A 27,620-nucleotide genomic window follows, 5' to 3' on the forward strand; every position below is an offset into this window, starting at 1 on the left:
ATAAAAAATAATAATAAAAAATTATTATATTTATTTATTATTATTATTTTTAATTTACTTATCTTTTTGTTTTTTTGGTTCTTTCCCTTTTTTTTGTATATGTTTCGTTTCTGTTTCTATTGCATTTAATTCATTTATATGTATAAATGTAATTGTTTATGAAATTAATTATGTTTATTTAATGGTGCAGTAACATTGTTATAGGGATGGGGGTGGGGGTATAATTTGTTTATACAATTATTTCTGTGATTTATTGGATTTTGTACAGAATACCAATAAAAAGACCTTGAACCAAGACAAGTGAAATACATGAAATATCATGTCTCTCTTTCTTTGATTAAGAAAATTCTGACTAAACATTTCATTGTATAATTTAATTATTAATATTGTTAGTCTGTCTGTATGTGTATATATGTATATATGTTTATATGTATAATTCAATAAAAAAAATATAGATTTTTACATGTTGGTTTAGGATATTTGAATTTGCATGTTGGATTTAATTGGAAAAGATAAATGCATTTCTTTATTTAAAAAAAAATGTTTTTTATATTAAATTGATTTTCCACCTTTTTGTCTGAATCTTCTCCGCAGCCAGGTGAACTCAGCATGAACCCACCTTCTCCGGCTCTGTTCTCAAAATAATTTGATTGCAGATCGTAGCATTAAAAAAAATTTGTATATATTAATATATGTTTATATGTCAAATTCAATAAAGAATTAAAAAAAAACATAACCTTTTATTTTGAAAGTAAAAAGCAGAAGTGCAACGTCATATAAGGTTCGACTTGACGCGCTCACTGCTCGACTGCAGCTGGAAGAAACAAACCCATCATCGATAATTGAGAACTGGAGGAGGAAAGAAACGGGGAAAACAGAGTTTATAAGTGCGATTAGTTCAGTAAGAGTCGAGTAGGTTTGGATACGCGTTTATTTTCTGTCGGTATATAATGGGGAACTGCCACACCGTCGGACCAAACGAGGCCCTGGTGGTTTCAGGTAACGAGACGCTTTTTAAGCTGCTAGGCTAACTACTAACAGCGAGCTCCAGGAGCTCCTTCCTGCTAAAGACACCAACACTCTCCTAACCTTTATTACACCTATAACTCATGTGGTTTTCATTTCAACATTTATTTCTTACATGTAGAATACAAAAAAAGAAAAGAAAAAAATAAAGAAAAAGAGAATGATCATACCAACAGTTTATTATTATGGTATTATAACACACACACACATAAAATATATATATATATATATATATATATATATATATATATATATATATATATATATATATATATATATATAATATGTTATTTATATATATGTATATATATATATATATATATATACATATATATAAAATAAAGAGAAAGAATGATGATACCAACAAGTGGACAGTCAGAAACAAGTAGTATTTACATACAATGAAAAGCATAGGAATAATAAATTGTTATATATATATATATATATATATATATATATATATATAAACACACCTATATTCAATAATTATTTAAGACCTAAATAGATCATTTCAATTCGAACATGTAGAATACAAAAAAAGATAAAAAATAAAGAAAAAGAATGATGATACCAACAGTTTATGACTATGGGATTATAACACACACACACACACACATATATATAATATGTTATTTATATATATATTAAAAAAGAATGATGATACCAACAAGTGGACAGTCAGAAACAAGTAGTATTTACATACAATAAAAAGCATAAGAATAATAAATTGTTATATATATATATATATATATATATAAAAAACACACCTATATTCAATAATTATTCAAGCCCTAAATAGATGATTTCATTTCATTTCAAAATGTATTTCGAACATGTAGAATACAAAAGAAATAAAAGAAAAAAATAAAGAAAAAGAGAATGATCATACCAACAAGTGGACAGTCAAAAACAATTAGTATTTACATACAATGAAAAGCATAAGAAAAATAAATTGTCAAACACTTGATGCCCCCATTGTTTGTTTGACCAGTGATTGGTTGCTGTGTTACAGTAAGTGATGCTTGATGACTACAGTTCATGACTATGGGATTATAACACAGATATATATATATATATATATTATATTATTATATTATATTCTTAATATGCCCTTGTACAAAGTATTTATTTTTATAATTGTAATATAACTTAAAGTCTTTGTAATTGTAATATAACGTAATGGTAATATAACTAATTGTAATTGTAATATAACTTATTATTTTAATGGAGCTCCCAGCAAAAAGCATTTCACACAATTGTACCTGTATAAGCAGTTTGAAAATAAACATCTTGAATCTTGAATCTGAATATATATATATATATATATATATGTGTTATATATATATATATATATATATATATATATATATATATATATATATGTGTTATATATATATATATATATATATATATATATATATTTTATATTTATATATATTATCTATATTATGTTATATTGTATTTTATATATATTGTATTTTATATATATAATATATGTTTTTATATATATATATATTATATGTTATATGTTATATTTGCACTTTGGCCCTCACTGCATTAGACTTATATACTATATACTTAGACTATAAACTGTGTTACCTTCATCACAATGATCACATGTTTTGTGGCTCCAGACACGTTTATTTATTTATTTTTTGCCTAAAATGGCTCTTTTGATAGTAAAGGTTGCTGACCTCTGGGTGAGTGGATTAGCATGGTTGTGGTTCACACATCTGTTCTTATTTTTGTCTCTCAGTGCAACATTTGCTCATGGATCTACTTTGTCTGTGGTGTTTTGTTATGATAAAGCAGTCATTATAGTATTAGATGTGGGGAAGCTGGGCTAATGGGTTTATTTTAAGTCTATTTCTCTTGAGCAAATAGTGGAAGGATATGGTGGCTCTCTGCCGCAGAAGGAATACGGCAAAATTAATTAAATTACAGGGGCTGATAAATGATCCAGGTTCCACACTCACCATCAGCTGATTTTTCTTAGATCTGAAACACTTTTCTTAATCTCAGGGACCCTCAAACCCAGAGGTCAGGGCCCCCTTTTGTGTCAAAGTTTTGGTCCAACAGACTGGCGTTGGATTTTCCTTTATTCAAAATAAGATAAGATATTCCTTTATTAGTCTCGCAGTGGGGAAATGTGCAGTGTACAGCAGCAAAGGGGATAGTGCAAAAAACAAGATGCATCAGCTATCACAGTAAAAAAGAGCTAAACAAAGTGTAACAAAATATGAACCATTTAAATAAAAAGGAGCAGTATATACAGTATTGACAATAAACAGACTATTAACAAAATTGCACAAGTGGAAAATGATATTGCACAGTGAGAATGAAATTAAATTCCACCGGAAAATATTGCAAAATAAAATGCAACCATGAGTCGAATCACAACACTCATTCTATACTGCGGGTCACTAATCTCTTCTATGTTGTCAAGTTATAGTAAAAACAAGACTATTTGTCATGTCGCTGCATTCTCCATTGATCTGATATGGATCCCTGGTGGATTGGTGGAATTACTGACCTTTGCCTCTTTTTGAAAATCTTGCCTAAGTTTATAAATGTGGTTTGGCAGTGTAGTGCACCAAATATTTCCAGCAGGCTTCTGTAACTGAATCTGTCAGGGTAGTTTTCCTGTCCGACCCACATGTGATGAACAAAAACAAAACAAAAAAGAGAAACCGCTTTGGGATTTTCCATTGTGAACAAACTGTTAAGAGCGTATCAGTCACCACACATAGAAATGAGTGGGCGTGAGTTGCACATCTTGATTCACAGACTTGTGAAGAAATTTATTTTTTACGAGGTTGAGTGCCAAAGCACAATTTCCTTTTCTGGGCCAAAGGTAAAAAGATGGATAGATAGTAACTTTATTAATCCCGAGGGAAATTCAAGAAGTGAAGTAACACCTTATCTGTTGTAAGCAAATACTTTCATTACTTTTCCAGAACAAAACCCTGCATCAAGGAAAGTTGATGACAGGTTTTTTTTAGCTTGTGTTAATTCTCATTCATTCACATGGAGCCTCTCTCCCCCTCCACTGTGGAGTGAATGCAGTCAGGAATCTCAGATATGCCGGTGGTAGACTGGAACCACTGGGGTTATTATGGTTTGTTGCTCCAATAGGACCTCGGCCTGTTACAACTTTAGTTTGCAATACCATTTGGGAGGAGTCAGGTGGGTTTAAATAGTAAAAGCCTGTCCCGTACACTTTCCTTAATTAAAACAGCACTTCTAATGTGTATGAATTAGTTTATGCTGTAACGGAGCATGTCTAGAAATTAGGGCTGTCAATCGATTAAAATAAATAAATCTATTCAAAAACGTACCTTAAAGGGAGATTTGCCAAGTATTTATTATCAACATGGGCAAATATATTTGCTTTATGCAAATGTATGTATATATTTATTATTGGAAATCAATTAACAACACAAAACAATGACAACTATTGATCCAGAAACCCTCACAGGTACTGCATTTAGCATGAAAAAATATGCTCAAATAATAACATGGCAAACTCAAGCTCAACAGGCAACAACAGCTGTTAATGAGTCAGTGTGCTGACTTAACTATGATTCACCCAAAACTGCACGTGATTATCATAAAGTGGGCATGTCTGTAAATAAGTAAGTAAGTAAAGCTTTATTTATATAGCACCTTTTAAAACACACCATTACAAAGTGCTTCGAAAAAATGAAACATCGAACAATGATAGAAACTAAACTAAACTAAAACAGATAAACACATATGTGAATGAGGCCTATAGAAAGGCTTGCCTATAGAGATGTGTTTTTTAGAAGCCACTTAAAGCAGTCCAGAGATTCAGCAGCTCTAATAGACTGGGGGAGGTGATTCCAAAGAGTTGGGGCTAAGACAGAAAAGGCCCGATCACCTTTTGTTTTGCAGTTGGAGTGGGGGATGGATAAAAGGCAGAGATGTCAGGATCGAAGTGGTCGACAAGTAGAATAAGGAACTATGAGATCAGAAATGTAACTGGGTGAGAGGTCATGCAGTGCCTTATATGTATTAGCAAGATCTGATAGTTTATTCTGAATTTTACAGGAAGCTAATGGAGGGATTCAGAGCAGGGGTAATGTGAGATTGCAAGCTAGTGGTTAATAAGCTGGCAGCTGTAGGCGGTTTAAAGCAGTTTGACTGAGGTGTAGAGGGAATTACAATAGTCTAGAAGGGAGAATATGAAAGTGTTGAATGAATTAACTTAGCTGGAGAAAACAGGACTAGACAAGTTTAGGGACATGATGGTCAAAAGTTATATACCGGTCAAAGATGATACCAAGATTCTGTAAAGGGGAGACTCATGGGTACCCATAGAACCCATTTTTATTTACATATCTTGAGGTCAGAGGTCAAGGGACTCCTTTGACCCCTTTCTTTCCAAAATTTAGCACAAGTTTGGAGCATTATTTAGCCTCCTTCTCAAGTTAGTACAACATGATTGGTACTAATGGATTCCTTAGGTTTTCTAGTTTCATATGACCGGTATCTTCACTTAACTTAAAAACTGAGCCCACTACAACCTAAAAATCGCAAGTTGCATTAATGCGTTAAAGAAATTAGTGGCGTTAAAACGAATTTGCGTTAACGCATTATAATCGTGTTAACTTGTTAAAATTTTTAAAAATGTAAAATTGAAAATAAGAGTTGATTAATTAAAAAAAAAAAGTCAGTATCATTATATTTGAGCAGTACATGTTACATTTTCTCAGATATTAATTGTTTGAGGCAAGATGGACTGAGGGTAATGTGGCAATATAAAGAGTCACAAGACAGGCTAGCTCAATAGGTCATCATTTTGAGCTCTAGTTGAGAGTATTGCTCAGTGCTCTGTGTCCTTTTCCTGCTCTCTTTGCACATTATGCTACTGTTTCCTGTGGGTTATTGTTCAATCACACACCAGGAAGAAAGTCCACTATTTGTATAATGTGAAAAATTGGAAACGGATGCGGCCACTGTGTCAGAGTAAGATTTCTTCTTATAGACTTGAAATTTCATAATATGACCTTAAAAGTGTTGACCCTGTTGATGGAAAACACATCAGTAGTGTGTGTGTGGGATGTGGGTCAATATGTCCCGCTGTAATGTTTGGTTGTTGGGGGAGTATGTGTCAGTAAAGATAGTCCAGCTCCTCCCCCTCATCTGTCTGTCCGTTAACAGTGTGACAGCTGGGAATCTCACACTCAACACACCAGATTAAACCATCACACTGAGGCCAGAGACTGGGACCAATATGTGTTTCTTTACACCTAACTTACATCTGGAAATTCACTAACTATTACTATAATTTCTACAGTGGCGTGTTGGAAGGGAAATGGCAGATGAAATTGTTGAAATGGGATGTTTCTGTGGTGGTCTGCATGTAGTTTAATATCCCTATAGGGAAATTAAAAAGTGCATTGTAGTATGTTTTGTAGAAAGAAGGGTTTGTTTCAGGTGTTAATTTAATGCTTAATGAGCATCGTCAGGACAGTTTAGTGTGATTTTTAAGTTTGCATTTAATCACACGAACCACCAAAATCGGATAAATAAACCACATGAAGCATTTACAGAATAGATGTTAAACATCTCGCCCTATCTTGAGGAAAAAAACAAAACATTGCGTTTGTTACACAGTAAATCACAGCAACTTACCAGACAGTATTTGCGTGGGAAAGTAACGACAAGTGAAACGAGTGAAAGTGGCACCGGAAAGCAGAGAGGAGGTGCATGCTCGTAGTGCAACTGGAGCAAACATTGTGGGCGCTGTGGTTGGAAGGAGTGGTGCTTGTTTTTGTGACTTTCTGAACTGCACATGATCATCTTCCTGAGAAAAGCACAGGATAGGAAAATTGTGTCACTGTCCTACCTCTATGCTAGTATGGGGTTTAAAGCCAAATCTGCTGCTACAGCTACATACATGCCTATGTATTGTACGTATTATTCTAAATGTATTCCTTCTAGGGTTGTCATAGTTAACACAATAACGCGTTTACGCAAATTCGTTTTAACACCACTACTTTTTAACACACACACATTAACACATTTTGTGACTTTTAGGTTGTAGCTGGCTCTAATAACGCTCCAAAGTTGCGCTAAATTTTGGCGAGGAAAAACTGTCATGGCCATTTTCAAAGGGGTCCCTTGACCTCTGACCTCAAGATATGTGACTGAAAATGGGTTCTGTGGGTACCCACGAGTCTCCCCTTTACAGACATACCCACTTTATCATAATCCCATGCAGTTTGGGGTCAAGTCATAGTCAAGTCAGCACACTGACACACTGACAGATGTTGTTGCCTGTTGGGCTGCAGTTTGCCATGTTATGATTTGAGCATATTTTTTAATGCTAAATGCAGTACCTGTGAGGGTTTCTGGACAATATCTGTCATTATTTTGTGTTGTTAATTGATTTCCAATAATGAATATATACATATATTTGCATAAAGCAAGTACCACTTTGTTCACAGCTAGTTTCTAACAGTGTCTGTCTGCTGTTTGGTGCTGAGCAGGTAGTGGTTTTAGAGCTGTTTAGCTGCCTTGCACAGCTAAAAACGGCATTATGAAAGCAGTGAGAGTGAATCAAAACAGTAAAGTTGTGGACCAAACATCTAAAATGAGCTGAAACTTGCTATAAAGCTTTGTGATTCTCTGTAGGTTCATCACTACGAGTGCAAAATACCGATTAAAGACGCTTTAAAGGTCTAAACAATCTAAATCAAATTTCTGGCCTGTTGCATTCGAGCTGATCCCTTTTTTTCTTCCTGATGCTTCTACAGTTTTTTCTCTGTATTGATTCTAACCATGTGACTTCCATTTCATCTGTGTTGTTCCAAAGGTGGCTGCTGTGGCTCAGATCAGAAGACATATGTTGTGGGAGGCTGGTCTTGGGCCTGGTGGCTCATCTCTGACATCCAGAGGTAAGTCATCACCTCTCTGCTCTGGCGCCAAACCAAAGAAAGTGCTTAAATGTCCCCTAGAGCCAGTCAGTCTTAGATGGTACAGTGCTCACAGAATCAGTCAGGGAGCTTTTAAGAACAGGGTATCTGCAGGTCTGAAAAAATGTTCTTCATATTTATACATTGCTAAACACAATAAAACTTTATTTTCCTCACCAATGAATATTTTCTTCTCCTTTTTGCCCTGCTATTGGGGGGTGTAAGGGTATTTTGATTTGTCTAGCTGCCCATCCATTTGGTCCAGGGGAGATACCTAAACAACTAGTGGTCAAATTACCATAGAGACAGAGCGCAATTAAGTCCCGCCCAAACCGAAGGGGAAGACAATCCATCGCTCTCCATTGATTTTGTATTGTGTGAAGGTGAATCCTTGTCACTTTTGTCTGCTAGCAAACAACAGAAAATGTCTAAAATCTGTTGTGTGGTGGGATGCACCACCAACAAGGGTAAAGAACCCAGAACTAAGTTTTTATAAGCTGCCGAACCAAAAAACTGAGGATTCAGGCAATAAGACGGGAGGCATCAGCAGGAAGAATGGGAAAACTGGGATCCTGACACACAGTATACCTAAACTTAAGAGTGCAGCATTTTGTCAGTTTTAAGATAACTATATTTCTACAAGTTAAGCTAAAGCATGTTGAAAGTATGCAGCTTATGTTATAGTGGAATGAGGATAAATCAGAAAGCTATGCAGTATTATGTTTGCAAGTGCCTTAACTAACTAGAGAAGCTTGCTAACACATAACAGCTAACTTGTCCTATGATCATTTTAGTTATTAACTGCAACCCTGGTAGACATAGGGAGCTAAAATAATCCTCTGACATGCTGAAATCTGATGTTTTTAGCAAGCTACAGGCATTTTGTTAGCGTTTCAGCCCTTGGTTGCATATTGTGGCGCCGATTGTTTTCCCCCTCTTGCGGGCGTTACGCTCTGTTGTTATGGAATTTGGTATAAATATTTAATACCTCCAGATGGATGTTTCTTAATGTTTTGGTGACTTCCTGATCTTTCTTCCTATACCATCACTAGGCCAGGATGTTCATTGGGTGGAACAAGATGGATCAAAATCTATTGACCAGTTTGTCATTAAATTTAGTGAGCACATTAAAAACACACTCAAATGAGCCACGCTGTTGCTCTGGGTGACATGTTCCTTCATAACGATGAACGTGGGCACTGTAGTTTGAGCCAATCGCATATACATTATCCTGGTGCTATAAATACTCTCTAGGACACCAGCTGCGTTAATCCACGGCTGGATAGTTCCCAACAAATGCTCTATTTAATTATTGTCATGGGATTTGTTGACCATAAGATACGTTATGAATAATGCCAAATTTGTACTTAAACATTTAAGAATAATAAGTTTTTTTATTTTGACAAGTCTTATTTTCATAGTATGTATTAAGAATATTTTAAGTTTATCTCTGCAGATACCCTGAAAAAGTTATTTTATTAAGACTTCCCTACCCTTGTACAGTTCAGTGAAGAATAAACAAGTTATTATGGTAAATTGAAGTATCAATATTAAATGTTTATTAAATGTGTAAACATAGGGGCTCACCACTGTGCGCTGCTTTTAAATGCAGCTCCAACAAACCAGCTTCCGAGAAAACGCTGGAAAGATAAACAGATGGTGTATAATGGCAAGGTCAGGGAAAGTTGCAAGCATAATATTTACAAAAGTATACCAAAAACACACAACTGTTAACATTGCAGTGTGTTAAACTCCCACACTGACACTGAAGCAAACGAGTTAAAAGAAATGGAAAAGAATTTGCAAGTGATATTCACTTGATAATAAACAAATGGAATTAGTGTTTTGTTTCTCTGCCAGAGTTTAAAACCAGAAAAATATTTAAATCAAGTTTAGCTGGAAACACTGACGCTCAAAGGGAGATAGACTTTGTGAACTCGCAAACTGTTTGTTTGATGTTTAACCCACTGTAAAGCTTAGAGCTACCTACTCTGAAATGTATCCCTGTGAAAGCTCAGAGTTGTGGCGCTGGGGTTGATTTAATGTCAACTTTGGTTTGCCGTTATGAAACTGTTTACAGAGTGTGGGCTGTCATGTGGCCAGCTCTCAGTGAGACTTGTTCACATCTGAGTGATTACAAATTTAGACTGAAAAGCCCCTAATCTATCTGTACCACCTGTAAAAGATGGCGTACAGTAATCATAATGAACATGAACTAACATGAGATAATATTATTAGGGCTGTCAACATTAACACGATAATAACGTGTTAACACAAATTTGTTTTAACGCCACTAATTTCTTTAACGCATTAACGTAATTTCCTACTACGCTCCAAACCTATGCTAAATTTTGGCGAGGAAAAAAACGGCATGGTCATTTTCAAAGGGGTCCCTTGACCTCTGACCTGAAGATATGTGAATGAAAATGGGTTCTATGGGTACCCACGAGTCTCCCCTTTACAGACATGCCCACTTTATGATCATCACATGCAGTTTGGGGCAAGTCATAGTCAAGTCAGCACACTGACACACTGACAGCTGTTGTTGCCTGTTGGGCTGCAGTTTGCCATGTTATGATTTGAGCATATTTTTTATTCTTAATGCAGTACCTGTGAGGGTTTCTGGACAATACTTGTCATTGTTTTGTGTTAGTAATTGACTTCCAATAATAAATATAAACATACATCTGCATAAAGCAGCAGATTTACCCACTCCCATGTTGATAAGAGTATTAAATACTTGACAAATCTCCCTTTTAAGGTTCATTTTGAACAGAGAAAATGTATGATTAATTTGCGATTAACTATGGACAAACATGCGATTAATCACGATTAAATATTTTAATCGATTGACAGCCCTAGGACTAACGTGTGATTATTAATAGTCCTCGTCTCTGGCGCTCCTGGTTTTAACTGATGTATTATTTTGGGTTTGCTTGCGTCTTTGTTTCTACTTTGCTAACCTGCTTTGCTTCGTCTGGTGTTGATCTCACCCTGTCTAATCCCCAGTGTGTCTCCTGCAGGTTACCCATTCCCCATTAAGTGCTGCTCTTTGTCTTTAGTTGCTAGGAAACGTAATGGTAGACCTCAACAATAAAATAAAGTTGATGCATTTAGAGACCGGCTGTCCCAGGAATCCTCTCTCGCCTATTTCTATTCTGCATTTCGGTCGTGCAGTTTGCTCCACATCTCGGATGCTTTCTTGGATGATAAAAACAGGAGGGAGTAGTGACCACTTCAGCTAAAAGCCCCGTGAGCATAAGGACAGCGTTATGAAAACGGGTGTGGGGAGGCAGCATGGCCTCCCGCTTTTGATGCAGTAATCATGTTAATGTCCAGGCCTGTGACTCATTGATCCAATTCGTCTGGAGAGAAGAGGGAGGAAGAGCTGCTAACCAGAGACTCTCCCCTTCTAAGCGTAGCTGCAGTCAGCCTCCCATGTCTTTGACTCGGACAACAATGAATCAGTATTTATTGTAAAAGAACGGCTCTGGCTGTTTTTATCCAGTCCAAAACATAATCTCACAGCCGGCCTAGTACTGGAGAGGAGGATAATGATTGTTTGTAGAGGACATTCTTGTGTAATCTCCATACAATGTAATCTTTGGAGAGGCGCTTTGCTCAAGAATCCTTTCAACATGGATCTTGGTCTTTGTCCCAGATCACTGAAACATTTATTAACAGACAGAGACAAGAGAAGCTGCGTTGTAGCTGTGTTGATCCTGGTTTTGTAAGAGGTGTCAGCAGCACCACATGATACATGAAACAGCCCTCTGGGCTAAAACAGGAGGTCCGGCTGTGTCTTGCACCCCTCCCTCCTCCCTCTTTCTCTTGACCTTGGTTACTGACATTCCTTACAGCTGTTGTCCAACTTACTGTTTTGCCTCTGCTATTCCCGCCTTCCTGCCCGCCTGCGTAGAATGTCTCTGGAGGTTATGACCATCCTCTGTCGCTGCGAGAATATCGAAACGTCGGAGGGTGTTCCCCTGGAAGTGACAGGGGTGGCTCAGGTAATGCACTTCAAAAGACCACCAAAAAACAAACAAGCAGGGGCTGGTGCTCGAGACCAAAGGAAGACCCAGGAAAATGGTTCAACTAACAAGCTAACGTTGTCTATGTTTGCTTTTCTCATCTTCATGGCTTTTTTTCTTCTGCAGTGGAGGGGAGACAGTCGGCTGTCACTAACTTAGGCCGAACTCTGAGTCACCTTTGGCAACGGGGTCAATAAATGAAGGCTATAGAAAAGAGGATTCGAGGAACCCAATGTTAAATACAAATTGAGTTATTTGAATAAAGCTGAAAATAATTACGGCAAAAATCTAAATCCTACAAGTTTTGAGAAGTGGATAGCATCTCATTTTGCTCCGTTGTTCGTGATCTGGGGTCCTTGGGTGAATGGTTTCACTTTGTCCTGTTTTGTTTCCTTGTGTTCTTCCCTTCATTTGCTTTCCCTCCGAACATGTCAATTTTTATTTTATATTTTTTCCCACATTCTTCAACAGGATAACGCTTGAGATTATGACCCTGCAGCCCAAGTGTGATGATGTAGAGACAGCGGAGGGTGTAGCTATTACTGTCACTGGGGTGGCTCAGGTAATTCACTACACTTTTCTGGGAATGCCAGTTCAGACTCCACTAACCTCCCCTCCCCACCTCCTCCTTTTCTCTGGCATCACCCCATAATCACAGCACAGGTGCTATTTCATTCAGAGGGCTCAAATTAAGATGCACACCTGTATTTTTTGATTAGGACTCTGCGTTAGATGTACATACAGAAATGTTGGGTCAAATTGTTGTCTGCATGATTTACCCTCATGTCTGGGCAGAATGCACCTAGGTAAACCTGTTTGACTAGGCCAATTCAGACTGACAGCAGCACTGAGTCAAAAAAACACAGCCTGCTTATTTAGTTCAGTGAGGTCACAGAATTGGAACAATTCAGTTGGCACACTGTGTCTGACAACCCTTCAAACTGGGCTTCCTGGTTCGTATGTCATCGTCTCACTAGTACCTGTAAAAGCACACCCTACCAATGTAGCCCCTTGCATCATGTTGACAAAGTGTTATTTTCAGTCTGAACCTGGTCCTGGTGTGACAGGAGAAGGGGTCTGTGTAGAGCCTGATGTGCATTTCAGTGTCAATCTCAGTGTGTTTTTTTGTTGTTGTGTCTGCTATTTGGTTGTTTGATCCTGTTCAGTGCCAAAACGCTTTTTTTTTTTATGTCAAAGAGAAAATCCACCTTAAAATAAAACTCGCTATATATCTACTCCATACATACACAATAAAAGTTAGCAGTTAGTTAAAGATGTACTGCTGCTAGCTACTTTAATAGGCCCTTTTCACAGTAGCCATTTTGACATGTCATTGCAGGGTAAACGCAGGTGTAATATAAACGCGGGTATACTAAGTCAAAAGAATGTATGGGAGGAATCTGTAGAGTCAGTAGTGTAGGGAGTGGATGTGTGAAAATGTGTTGCATGGATGTTGTGCAGTAAAAACAAGGAAAAGAAACCAAAAACCAAGGCACAGAGATATGGTGTGAGAGGAGATCTGCCCAAACCACAGACAGCTGACTACACATCAGGTCTGCAGCCCTGGAGAGAGAAAGCACTGACACAGCAGAGGATCCAAACACGGAGGGGCCGTCACAAATTAATAACATTAATTATAGGCCTTGTTCCACTTAGGTGGGCCAGGGCGCTGGTATTGTGCACGCAGGCTCACTGGAATGGTTGTGACACTAAATAGAATGGGACCATAATTAATTTGATCAATTACACCTGTTACCCTGCAGTTGCATGTCAAAGTGGCTGCTGTGAAAAGGGCCTATTGGAAAAGAGTTGGCAACACAGGGCTGGGTTTTTCGGCTGGATAATTTTTAAAATCTAGCATACTCTTGCTAGTTTCTCAAGATAACCAACCCTAGCTTTAAGCAGGAATCATAGGTCTGCATTAGGTTCAGCCAATGCTGTAGGCTACATAACTGACGGTGCCTTTGCCTCCTGAAATATGGAACTACATGTCAGAGGACTGTGGCTACAGGGATACCAAACAGTCCTGGAGTATCAGAAATGCATCCGATACTGCCACAATCTCATGATCGGTATCAGCGAGTACGCCAGTCTACGCACCGATCCGGTACCATCATTTATTAACCCAGAAAAAAATCAACTTGTTTAACCGGAAATCAATTCTTCTTTGCCACCCCGAAAAAGTAGCCTACTGTTTTAAAACTACTGCTTTAGAGCAGCGAAGAAGAACTGACTGCAGGTAGTTTGTCAGGTGACGATAGCAGACGGAAGGAAAAAGTCAGCCATTTGGCAATATTTCACAGTGGAAAATAAAATAAAAAGGCGATATGATCAGTATGTAGGGCTTCCGTTTCGAGGAGTGGCTCTAGTGTTGCCAGTTTCAACACCAGCAATCTTATAAAACATTTGAAGATGCATCGCGCGGAAGAGCACAATACAACAAAGATGATAATCATATCACATCCATACATGGTCAGTAGTAAACAGCTGTTACAAAGAAAATAATAACTTATTTTATAACGCTGGTATTGGATCAGTACTCTGATGCAAGTTCAGATATCGGAATCGGTATCGGGAAGGGAAAAAATGATATCAGAACATTTCTATTTCGTCTATCTGGTAGTGAAAGAACATTACCCACGTTGAAGAAAGACTCACGGAGCAAAGCTATCTCCACTGCAAACATTCAGCTCTCTGGGATTGTCGCTCTCTGTCACAGTGCCTGAAAGAAGATAAACGCTGATTTCATGGGAATAGTCTCCTAATTCAGTAATGAGACAAAGCAAACCTTTGCATTTCCACTCACTATAACAAGGTGTTACAATGATTGTGGTTCTATCAATGCCAAAGTTGCTGAAATAGAAAACCTTCACTGTAAATATCTACTGCAGGACTGTTGTCCCTTGAGTCAATTATAAATCCAGTTTAAGTGTCTTTAAGCAACAAACTGAATCCCTACCTTCCAAATAACAAGTGAAGTCTTTTTTTTACGGTGGATTTTCTCTTGTAGAACTTGTTCCATAATATCCCACTATTTTCTGCATTTCTGTTTTGCAAACGATATTCTGCTCATGTTCCCTCATTTCCCTTTTTTTTGTGTCTGCATGCCAGTATTTCTTTTTGAAGATACCTCATTATCAGTTCTGTATTTTAACCACAGTCATGCCAGTGTTCCCTCTTCCTCTGTGTTTCCATACATGCATGCTGACAATGAGCCCACTGTCTGGAGCTAGAACAGCCCCTCACTCTCACACAGTTCACTTCACAGAGAGGCTCATCATGCCACTGTTTGATTGGTCCAACCTAAACCGAAGCCATTGTGGTGCGCGTGTCCCATGGCAACAGGAGTAGTGTGCTTGTTAAATTAAAGAGACACACATATGTTTAGACCAAGAGGGAGGCACCCGGCAGAATGAATGTTAAGGAAACCAGAGCAGAATGTTAATCTGGGATATTGTTTTAACTAAGTGGATTTCAATCACGATTTGTATTGTAGTGTGTTTGCCTACTTCGACAGCCACAGTGAAACCACATCAATCGACAAATCCATCACCTTTTTAAAAACAAAAAACACACAAAACATGAAGATGACCAACATGAGTTGAGGAAATAGTTGTCAGGAGAAGTTCAGATCACATTTCCTGTTCTTGGGCTTTTCAGTGTTGTATCTTGAAGGAGCTGTGGGTTTGGAGGAGGCAGGAGGAAGGGTGGTGTCACGAGGGGAATAGGGTAGGAGGTCAGGACGAGTTAATTGCTCAGAGATTACCACTGCACACTTTATTCCAGTGTCGGCCGCGGCACGGCTCCCCCTGCTGTCTGTCTGAGCTGGTCCTGTGTGTTGTGGGTTGTGTGGCTGGCTTGTAGCCTTTTTTCTTGTTTTCAGACATGTGTTTCCTTGGAATGACGTCCATCCTCCCCCGACTTTGTGTTGCCCTCATTCCTGGTATGAGTGCATGTTGCAAAACAAAACCATGTGCAGACCTCTCGCCTAAGGACCCAGCTCACTCTCTCTTTTCTTCCAGCTCCAGTGGAGTACAATATCACCCAAAACTTTCTTCTTACACCATTTCTTTTTTGATTTCCTGACTGTACAAGTGACCTCTCTTACTGTCACTGACTGTCCTTGTGTTTATCTTGTAAACCTCAGGTCATTTTCTTTTGTTTCATTTTATTGTATTTATTCCACTGATGATTTTTTTTGCCATTTAATTCTGTCAGCTCTAAATGATCCTGTTCATTGTTTTTTGACCTTGTAATAGGAACATACAGTAGATTTCTGAATTGGGATTGGCACTTGCATTACCCTGAATCAAGCTTAGATGTTGGGATTTTCTTCAGTGTAATTATCACTTGAAAGTAGAACTTTGTTAACAGGGTGCATCATGAAGTTATAGAGTAGGGTTTTGATCATAAGTACATGCTTTGCTTGTCATAAGCGCAAAAGGAACGGGGTTTGAGGTCAAATTGTCTGCATCTTCTGCTATTGATCACAGATGTTAAGCATCTAATAGCTGATTACTGATGATTAGACCATCTGATGGACAGGCACGCTTACAGTGTGACTATAATCACCGTTATGATAATTTATATGAGATAAGGACAAAAAGTGATGCTCTGTACATGCATAGCTAGTAGAGCTGGGCGATATGGCCAAAATCCTCTCTACCGATAAAGGTCATTTCATATCTCAATGCAGATATATGTCTCAATATTGCATGTTTTCTGGTAATTCAATACATAAATAGTCTATATGAAATAAACACATGGTAAAGCCTATTTTTGTGTACTCCTGTGTGAATTAAATACTCGACAAATGATAACTGAGTTTTTTTAAGAACTTGAGTGCAGAATGAGCATAACCATTTATTGGTTAGTGAAATTATAGAGATAAAAGAAATAAATATAGGCCTAGCCTATATCACGTTAGAAACGATATGGAAAAAAATATACGATAAACTTTTTTATATCGTTTTGATGATATATCGTCATATTGCCCAGCCCTAATACCTACTATGGCATATTGAAAATATAGAAGCATTTGGATATAATTTTGCAGATTTAGTGTTTATAGTCCTTTTGCTTGTGTAAATAAGAACTGAAGCAGTTCATCACTAAACAAATCAAAGATGCATGACCAAAAGTTTGATGCACATGTACCCAACAGTTTCTTAAAAACATCCCAGCCTTTATGCATCCATGTCACTAATGCATTGCAGACTTTTGCAAGCTTTTTCTTAAATTCAGTTTGAGTGTTGATTTCCCATTCTAAATGTTATGCTTCATTGTGTACTTGTTTTTTTATACATTACTGTGTGAACGTGAAAAGAATGATGTGTGGGTAACTGATCAGAGAGAAAGTGATTGTTGTATGATGCCACAAAAGCTAGTATGTGTCATGTTTCCATGTGTTGCCTGTATTTGTGCACGTGTTTGTGGATGTGTGCTCAGCTGACGATCTTTGTCCACGTTGGCACCAGGTGAAGGTGATGACGGAAAATGAGCTGCTGGGTTACGCCTGCGAACAGTTCCTGGGGAAGTCTGTCGTGGAGATCAAGAGCGTCATCCTGCAGACCCTTGAGGGTCACCTGCGCGCCATCCTTGGTGGGTAGTCTCTCCAAACTGCATTGTCACTACTTGATTTATTTATTTTTTTCCCCAACAAATGTGGACAGTCCATGTCGTTTTTAAATCTTTGTTTACATTGTAGGGAAGAAGAGGGATTAAGGGAGATGCAGACAGATCATTTCTTCCTTTAACTATTTATTTATTTTGGCAACATTTTGAGTCAAAACATGTAAGAAATTATCAAAAAATTATAATGTTTTGCTCCCAGAAGATTGTAAATGGTTGTAATAATCATCATGATTCTGGTTTCTAAATGTAGGTACATTTCTGTTTTGTTCAGTATGAGATAAGAACCTCACCATGATCTGCACAGAGTCACAGTGTGAAGCAGTTTTACCAGAAAGGTGGTTTTGGAGTAAAATGTGCAAATAGCCAAGAGGCAGGTTTAGTTGTTGGCTCAGCTCGCCCTAGTTTAGTTTCCATTCTGGTAAAATGTGGTTGACTTGAACATCCAATGTGCGTCAGTACTGCAGGTGTGTGATATTATAGAGCAGATATATCAGCATGCACAACAACACAATGATCCGATGGCAAACAAGAACAAGGTTAATTTGATCAGTGAGCACAAGGAGACAGAATGATACATTATATTGAACAAATGGCAGGTGCTGCTTCTGTTTATTCAAATAAATTGCTCTTGCAAACATATAATGTAGAACTTCCTCGGTGTCAGAGCAGGTGTTTAAAACATGAAGTGTAAAAGCGGTCATGAACCGTAGCTCGAATCACCACTCGGTTATATCAATTGATGGTCGAGGGCAACAATGAGGATGTATATATCGGACATTGGGCCTCATGCAGCAACAGTCTCTTAAATTTCTCTCATATCATCTCTTCATTTTCTGTTAAAGGGACTATTTGTAACTTTGTACGCGCATAAATGTAGCGGGTCGTCACAAATGCGCGCTCGCATATGCGCGTTCGCGTGTAGCCGCTGTACCCTCCTCCTCTGCCTGCTCGCCTTCACTCAGACAGCTCAGCTCGCTCCACCTCTAGACGTGAACGCGCGTTCACTACACACTGCAGAAGAGTTAGTTTAGCTCTGAGAATATCTAGTGAATGTACAGGGGACGTTTGTGCAGAAATAACTGCTGCAGCTCCTCCAGACCAACAGAGGTTTTCCGTGTCTTGTGAAGTGACGGAGCTCTACAGAGATTTACGTTGTCTTCTCGTTACCGACCGGGTGCCGGTGTCTCCTCTGCTCTCTCCGGCTGCGGGAGGAGAGAGCAGGGAGACACGCTGCAGAGCCCCGCTGCCTCAGCCTGCACTTAGGCAGGAAAAGCCAACACTAGGATCAGATCTAAATCATGTTCATGGAGAGACCTTCGTCTGGTCAGCTAACATTACTGCCAAGCAGCTGAAATATAGAGTGATATTGTGGTTTTAGCTGACTTGTGTCACCTCACTGTTTTGAGTGATGCTCGTTCAGGTATATTTAGAGCGAGCAAGCGCGAGCCCGACGCTGACTTTCGTTGATTTCACGGCCACAGGTGTCGCTGTTAAGAAGCATTTCTGAAAGTTACAAATAGTCCCTTTAAGAGAAAGAATAAGAAGTCAACTCCAGATGCACCGAACGCTCTTAACCATCCAAATCTGCTCTTACCCAGGTGTTCTGAATGATGAATCACACTTGATATAAAGTTGAGGCGCATGGCTGATTGTTTATTATTAGCATAGGTGAGAGAGGAATAATTTGTTCTCTTGACATATTGCCCAACTTTGTCAGTGTGCTCAATTTGGGTTAAATAAAGTCTGTAGAAGTAACAATGTGAATGTGAAGGCACTAACCACTGTTTCCATCCTTTCAGGCACCCTTACTGTTGAGCAGATTTACCAAGACAGAGACAAATTTGCTTCGCTGGTGCGAGAGGTGGCATCACCTGATGTCGGCCGCATGGGCATCGAGATCCTCAGCTTCACCATCAAGGTGTGAAGATCACCTCATCCTGCGTTTATCTTTTGAACATCTGTTTCTAATTTGAATAATGGAATTACTTACCGTGCGTCCGTGTTTATTTATCCTCGTGACAGGATGTATACGATAAAGTGGAATACCTGAGCTCACTGGGAAAGACTCAGACAGCTGCAGTACAGAGGGATGCAGACATCGGAGTGGCAGAGGCCGAGAGAGATGCTGGCATCAGGGTAAGAGGAAATTAAAACTACAGACAAGCAATTGAATAATCCATTCTCTGATTGTTAAATAGCTTTTAGCTAATAGCCATCACATTAGGAAACCAACAAACTGCTCCTAACCCATCTCCCTGTCATTATCTTCTCCACACATCTTTTACAGGAAGCTGAGTGTAAGAGAGAAATGATGGATGTCAAGTTCTCAGCCGACACAAAAATGGCCGACTCCAAACGAGAGCTGGAAATGCAGAAAGCTTCCTTTAACCAGGAAGTGAACACAAAGGTAATGAGTTGTATAGTTTTGATTGGATTGTGAGCGGAATATTGTTAAAAGACAGAAACATGAGAGTAAAGTATTAATGAAAACCCGTGGTCCTCTCTAGAAAGCAGAGGCTCAGCTGGCGTACGAGCTGCAGGCGGCCAAAGAGCAGCAGAAGATCCGTCTGGAGGAGATCGAAATCGAGGTGGTGCAGAGGAAGAAGCAGATCGCTATTGAGGAGAAGGAGGTCATCCGCATGGACAAGGAGCTCGTCGCCACGGTGAAGAGACCCGCCGAGGCCGAAGCCTACAAGATGCAGCAGCTGGCTGAGGGACGGAAGTGAGTGGCTCCAACACAGATCGCCCTTCAGTGCAAACATTTCAATTTACAATCTGCCTATTTTTTTTACCTGCAAGTCAGGCTTATATATTCATATATTATTGCAGAACAGTACATGACTGACTGCTAATGACAGTGAACACTAAACAGTCCCGTTGATGCTCCTCTAACCCCTAACCTCTAACCCTAGGATTAAGACGGTGCTGACGGCGCAGGCCGAGGCCGACAAGATCCGCCTCATCGGTGAGGCCGAGGCCTCCTCTATTGAAGCGGTGGGGAAAGCAGAGGCCGAGAAGATGAGGCTCAAAGCTGAAGCCTACCAGCAGTACGGCGAGGCTGCCAAGACGGCCCTGGTCCTGGAGGCTCTGCCCTTGGTCTGTGGTATTTATTTATACACCAACATTTGGGAAGTTTATTGGTCTGATTACCTAACATCTTCACCACTAGAGGGTTGGCACCAAAGTCATCTGTGTGTTCTTTAAACAGCTTTTTTCCCCCATATGAATGCTAACAATCAAACACATTCTGTAAAAAATAATCCTAAGCAGCAGTTAATTTAAACATGAGCTTTTTGTAGTATTCTGAAGTTGGTATATATATTTTTATTCTCAAATATAAGCAAACTCATCTCCACCATCAGATAAGTCCCATTATAAAGGCAGGTGTCGAAGAGAAACAATCTGCCTTTGTCAGGACTTCCAAAGACTATTTCCTCATGTTTCCTTAACACGCCTAGCAGGTGTACAAGTGGATCATTAGAAATGAACTAACCCTCCTGCCTTACAGATGCAACAAGTACTAATTTTTTCACATTTAGGGTAATGCTATTCCATGGTGTTTGCTGAAGCATTACGCCTGGGCTACACTGGATGCATTTGCAGCGTGACTGCTCCTCGCTGAACTGCTGCGTCTCTCATGCGTGGGGTGTCCACACTGACAGCGTTGCTGCTGAGGGGCTGCTACTGCCAGCCCTTTCTTTCTACATAGAGTTTGCCTTTCATAACAGCCATTTCATTTCATTATATTTTATTTCATATTATTATATGATTTATATTTATTTTCGACAGAGAAAGGCTAAGAGGCGTGTGCTCATTTGTAAATAATAATCCACGATTAAAAGTCGGTAATCTATTTAATTTATGGAGCCCTGCAAGTCACTTCATTTTCCACAACACTGTCCTGCAGTTATTTCAGAATAAAAGCCTTGTGTTAACAAATGAAGGAGTTCCGTCCAACGTTAGAGGGCTTTTATTTTTAAATGGAATCAGGATGTGTTGATTTAAAAATAAATATAAATTTTTTTCCATGTCCATATTCTACTGATGTAGACATTGAAACTGTGGTAATGTTGCTGGTATGATGTCAATATACTGTCAGAAGATCATTTTCACTGCTTTAACCTGTTAACATGGGCGCCAAAATAAAAAGCAAGTGGTTCCGTGCTCGCTGCTCATGCATCCAGTGTGGCCCGGGCGTTACACTGGCAAGAGCTATCCATCAGAGACAGATGACTTTGGTATCAATATTTTAGTCAGAGTGAAGAGAACAAAGGGCCAAACCCCAATTTTTTTTTTGTTTTTTCCTGTTCATGTCAATTCCTGTCATGTATTGATGGTATGAGGAGCGTTTTGCCAGTGAAATAACCAACAGATGCTCACTTGTGTTTCATCAGATCGCCAGTAAGGTGGCTGCACCCCTGGCCAGAACCAGTGAGATTGTCATCCTGAGTGGAGACGGCAGCCGCGTGACCGGAGAGGTGAACCGTCTATTAGCTGAGCTCCCCGTGTCCGTCAACGCCCTCACTGGAGTGGATCTGTCTAAGGTGAGAGTGGCGCCGTTCTCCACAAGAGTGCATACATTTCATCACACGTTATCTTCAGGGTCAACTGTATTCTCGGTTTATGATTGAGTGTTTGAACTTTTTGAACAAAAACAAACAGAATACAAAGCAGCAGTTGTTGATCCTTTTTCAGTGGAATAAAACATTACAACAGATGACCGGAGGGCATTTAATAGAACACAAACACCCGCCAACGCTCAACAATTCTCCATCTTGCCCAGCTGCAGCCTCCGTGCTGTTAGTTTATCATTCACGTCTTCAGGGACTCTCCAACAAAATAGCACAAGGAGGCAGTGCAGATTGGGATCAGCCTGGGAAGTCACATGGAGAAGTTTACCACCCACCCATGAACAAAGTTTAATAGGTCTGACTCAAAACTGAAAATTGTATTGTGTAAATAGCAACACAGTCACCATAACAACTTCATAAGGTGATAATATGTCAGTGTTTTCAGTTTGTTCAGCTGCCCCCGAGTAGCTAAAAAAAATCTAAGAGTAAGCACGAACAAAGAATTGCGATTACATACATTTTTATGCCTCTGCATCGGTGTCAGCCGTGGCCAGAGGCATTATGTTTTGGGTCATCCATCTGTATGTACGTACGTACACACACATACATCCCGTCCATTCTTGAAAATGCGATATCTCAGGATCAAATTTGGCACAGACGTCCACTTGGACTCAAGGATGAACTGATTAGATTTTAGTTTTCAAAGGTCACTGTGACCTCACAAAACACATTTTTGGCCATAACTCAAGAATTCATATCCCAATTATGACAATTTCACGCATATCTAAGGCGTTCAGGGCACGCCTGTAAAAACGTGAGGCGCTAAGGAATGCAAAAGCAGCGTGCAAAACGCTTAAAACTCATTGAAAAAAATTACAAAAAGCCACCTCAGGCTGCTAAAACGCACTCTCCCTGATTGGGACCTAATCCTGCAACATCTGTTGGCATCCTGTCTACAGTTGATATTACAGAAACATGATGATTACATATAGTCATAACTCAAATTAACTGTCCATAATTAGATTTAGATATTCTCCCAAAATGCCATCAGCCCCTTGTTACTCACAAGATTTGCCATCAGGGGGTGCTGAAGCTACTCTTTAAAATCTCTTATCATATTTTACTCATAGATACGTATTGGAATTCAGAAGATTAATGTGTCCATAAATAAAAATGTACATGTATTTTCTTCAGGAAATGGCTCTTCTGGTCTCATATTTCATTCCAAAGTTGAAAATTGCTGCGATGGAGAAATATAATATACATATTATTAGGGCTGCCCCTCTTAGTCGACTAATCGTTAGTCATTTTGGTCTTAAAGATTTCTTTAGTTGATTAATCGCTTTTTATGCTTTTTCATGCTGAATGACTTATTTCCAAGATATCTGTCGATTAAACCAACTAATCGATTAGTTGCCAAAATCATATAAGTGTTAATCGACTAAGAATTTCTTTGGTCGAGGACAGCCCTAATATATATATATAGTTTCTCTGTGAGCTCGTCCCTTATAGTTATTACTCTGTGTTAAAAGCAGCTAACTGTCCTGTCCTCTGATCCTACAGATCCCTCTGTTCCAGAAGATGATGGGCCAACAGTGCCAAGCAGCCGTCTGAAGAGTCAGGCCGGAGACTCGCTACTCTGAATCCTTCGACATTTATCTGCCTCAAGCATGAAAAGAGTTTTTCCAGCCTCTGGCCCCTTATGCAACTGCCTTTGACCAGAAACACTTGACACCCACCAAGAGTTTTTTTTTATATTTTTAAGAGGTTTTTAATTTTCTAAAGGAAAAAAAATAACAAGCTGGGGCCTTACTTCTAAAGGACCAGACTATATATGTATCTTCTGTTTTATAGTTTTAGACACATTGATTCTTATCACACGGCACTAGTTAGCCAGTCCTGCGAGTCATCCAAAGTAGATTTGGGTGTTTTTGAGAGACAAAAGTCTGAGTTGGCCCCTTTTTTAATGTTTTTAGAAGGAAAAACACACCAGTCTTCAATAAAAGGTGCTGGAAAGAGTCCAAAACCTTAAGGCCAAATCTGAATATTGTTCTCTTCTCCAGAGCTGTGTAAGTTTCTACCTGTGGAGTGCACCACCTCCCTGTCAGGTGGTATGACATTCATTCACCTTGGGAGCAGAGTGTCCCAGCTGCTGCCTCTTCATCCTCAAACAGTTCAGAGCCCAGTTAGTGAAATAACTCGCTGTAGACTGAGCCCAGCTTTTTATAGTCTATTCTCTATTTCTCATAGATTAGTTTAACTCTAACTCAGAGAACTTGTTGGATTACCGAACCACCACTAGATCTTCACCCACTGTGATTGTAAATTTTAGAGTATATTACAAAATCGGTAATATCTGAATCACTTGTATGATAATTCTTACCTCGCGGTTTACTGTCATGTTGCCTGTCTTCTGATGTGCAGTGCCTGTTCACCACTCAAGTGCCCAAACCTTAGGACAGTGGTTTGGCTTTAGATGGATTTACATCCGAGTATATCACTGTTATAGATGGATGGTGTTTTAATATTGTTCCCTTATTCTCATAACACCGGCTTGTACTAACAACAGTGTTTACTCTTCACTTTTGTCACGTGTTTAGACACATAGGCAGATATATAAACGCTAAGCATAACACAAAGCCATACTTAGAGAAGATTAGCCTTAAAAGATAACCCTGGACGCCTGCCAGGCTCTCTGAACATTTCTCTATAACTCAAGTAGGGAATGGTCGACGTCCAGGGTCTGAGCTTTAATTCATTTTTGCTACTCCTCTCTATCTTTTCCTCCTACTCGGATGAACTGTTAGTCCTCCTCCTACTCAGATCTCCGATGTCGTTTTGAAATGTTCACTTTTGCAGATACATGTTTTGTAACTTTAAAGAGAGTAACCCCCTCAACTCTTCCGGTTGAAAGTTGCCGCTGTGTCGCTCATCTGACCACACCCAGTCCGCGATGACAAAGCAGGAATTTAATGTTCCATTCAGTCGGCCCACACCTCTTTGAGTTGGAAGATATGCATGTGATGAGGTTGTAATGTTTGTGCTCGGGCGGTCTTCAGTTTGGTTAATGTAATGTTGAGCAGTTGGATCCGTTACTTTTTCCTAACTCTAAGTGAAGCTTTTTATCTTGTTGCCAGGTCAATCTAATTACCACATGTAGTCTGTTACAATCATTTAACCGTTGAAAGCAATAGATAAGAGTCACATCATCACTTGTGACACAGTGTGCAACACCTTTCAACCTCTAGATGGCAGCATCGTCGCAGGATTTGAACCAATATTGAGTCTCTGCAACCTGATTGAGCCTTTTGTTGTTATACATTTTTTACTTTTTATTTTCATATCACTCTCTTGTCGTTTTGCCATCCAGCCTGTTTGCAGTTAAGTAGAGCTGAGTTTTTTTTTAGTTCTGTGTTTTGCCTCTGGTTAATTTGTGAATTAACACTTTACAGAATCTGTGATCTTTTTGTTTTATTTTGCCACTGACCATTACAAAGCTATTATAGTCGCGCTATTTTCTTTTATTTCCTGTGAATACATTCAAGGCTTGTGGCTTGTTTGGTCTGAGCGAATTTCATCTTCTGTTTTTGACATAAATGTTACAATTCCCTCTCAGTTCAAATGTGTGTCTGCGACTAATTTCCCTGTAGGTGAAAACGCCGCCTGTCTTGCCACAAATACAATAATATTATTAACCTATCGATGTGTAATATTCTTTACCATCATTTGAAATGGCCAGTATTTTCAACAAGTGATTAACAGCATTTAATATCAGTCATTCAAACCTGACAAAGATCATCTGAGTGAGAACTCAGTGGTCTGTGAGCGACATTGAGACAAATATCATTTTAAACCGGCTGAACGATAGATGATTGACAGTTTTTGTTATTATTGGGCTTAGAAAACTGATCTGGAAATGCAAAACGACCCACCCAATGTAGCTTCTGAATACATTTAAGGTGAGAACAGTTGCAGAATCATCTTGACAGTTTAAAAAGTGGCAACTCCCCATTATGTTCTTCACATATCTGAGATGAATCAACTGTGAGTGTTTGTTTCCAGAGGGGGCAAAGGTTAAAGCATCTAAATAAAACTGTTAACAACTTAGTATCATACTTTGTAATGATCCTTTTATTTAGAAAAGGTAGATTTAGTTTCTGTACACAGTGCCTTTGTTAAATAATGAGGACGTCATTCAGGTTGTTGACTATTAATCACACACAACATGAATTTACTATAAAACAAAGATTGACTTGTAGAATATGTGAACGTTATACATAAATAGTGTTCTTTCTTTCTACCTATTCTGTTTGATGTACTTTACATTCTGTACTGCAAATGTACAAAGGAACACAGATAATATATATATCTAGTTAGATGATATATATAAATGTAGTGTTGGGTAGCATTTAACAGCTTTCCTATGGAATCTGGATTTATTATTTTGGCCATTATATTGTGTGCCAAAAAATATAATTTCTTGATTTGTATTGTCTAATCAGAGTGGAGGCAACTTTTCTGTTTTTAGGGGAGAATGTGGTTAAAGACCAAACACTAAACAGACCTACGCCTTAACTCTTTGTCTTCATCTGATACATGTCCATCTGTCGTCTGTCATGGAAATCATCTGTAATCTCTATTAAAGGTTATATTGTGGATTTATCTTGTGGCTTCTCATGTTAACACTGGCCTTTGGAGAACTGATCCAGCATGGCATTTCAAGCACGTGTTCATGATATTGTGTTGTGTGACGCCCTATAATAAATGTTATACTACTTCCTGTTGGCCTCGCTGTCCGTCTGTTACAGAATATTAAAGAGGACCTACTATGCTATTTATTTGATCCTATTTTAAGGTGCATACTTGTATTTTGGGTTTCTACTAGAACATGTTTAAATGCTTCAATGTTAAAAAATCGCTTTATTTTTCTCATACCGGCTGTGCTGCAGCACCTTTTTTCACCTTCTATCTGAAACGCTCTGTTTTAGCTCTCTCCCCCCCACCCCGAAAATCCCAGTCTGCTCGGATTGGTCAGCTGGCCTGCTCTGTTGTGATTGGTCAACCAAATCAAACTCTTCAGACTCCGCTCCAGCTCCGCTCTAACTAGCTTTGTTTGCGTGCGTGCCAAACTAACCGCTCGGCAGGTGTTATGCAAATGTGTTACTTGGTGACATCACCACGTTACAGAAGAAAAGGCAGGACTTCAAGCGAAGCGTTTCAGGCAGTTCAGGAGCAGTGTTTCTGTGGGGGAGAGGAACTCCCTTTTACGTGGACTTTGGGCTTTGTAACTTTGCAGACCTTCTACACGCACAAAAAAAATATAGAACACACGAAAAGGAAAGAGAAAAATCACAAAAGCATAATAGGTCCTCTTTAAATTGGGAAGGATTGACTTGGCATCTGAGGAGAAAAATCCC

At 39.0% G+C, this 27,620-nt stretch overlaps 1 protein-coding gene across 2 annotated transcripts; it reads left to right on the forward strand.

Annotated features, from left to right (window-relative positions):
• The first annotated feature begins 760 nt into the window (after positions 1 to 760).
• LOC141752872 (flotillin-2a) lies at positions 761 to 26,983 on the forward strand. 2 transcript variants are annotated; one of them, XM_074611112.1, is made up of 11 exons: positions 761 to 999; positions 7,868 to 7,949; positions 12,470 to 12,560; positions 17,476 to 17,599; positions 19,432 to 19,550; positions 19,655 to 19,768; positions 19,920 to 20,039; positions 20,140 to 20,354; positions 20,545 to 20,728; positions 22,027 to 22,176; positions 23,767 to 26,983. In XM_074611112.1, exons 1-11 carry the CDS (start codon positions 951 to 953, stop codon positions 23,815 to 23,817), a joined length of 1,299 nt encoding a protein of 432 aa, XP_074467213.1. In that variant the 5' UTR covers positions 761 to 950; the 3' UTR covers positions 23,818 to 26,983. The 2 variants fall into 2 exon arrangements, with proteins under 2 accessions (XP_074467213.1, XP_074467214.1); XM_074611113.1 differs by lacking the exon at positions 12,470 to 12,560 and adding an exon at positions 11,887 to 11,977 and having other exon boundaries at positions 803 to 999.
• Positions 26,984 to 27,620: the final 637 nt, after the last annotated feature.

The sequence above is a fragment of the Sebastes fasciatus genome, chromosome 16, assembly GCF_043250625.1.
Source record: "Sebastes fasciatus isolate fSebFas1 chromosome 16, fSebFas1.pri, whole genome shotgun sequence".
Classification (NCBI taxonomy): Eukaryota; Metazoa; Chordata; class Actinopteri; order Perciformes; family Sebastidae; genus Sebastes; species Sebastes fasciatus.

What these genes read in the sequence shown, in the direction of transcription:
- LOC141752872 (XM_074611112.1), top strand. Translation starts at nt 951, where the DNA reads ATGGGGAACTGCCACACCGTCGGACCAAACGAGGCCCTGGTGGTTTCA. An exon ending in AGAGAGATGCTGGCATCAGG is followed by an intron (nt 19,769 to 19,919) that starts GTAAGAGGAAAT and finishes CATCTTTTACAG; the next exon opens with GAAGCTGAGTGTAAGAGAGA. An exon ending in ACCAGGAAGTGAACACAAAG is followed by an intron (nt 20,040 to 20,139) that starts GTAATGAGTTGT and finishes GGTCCTCTCTAG; the next exon opens with AAAGCAGAGGCTCAGCTGGC.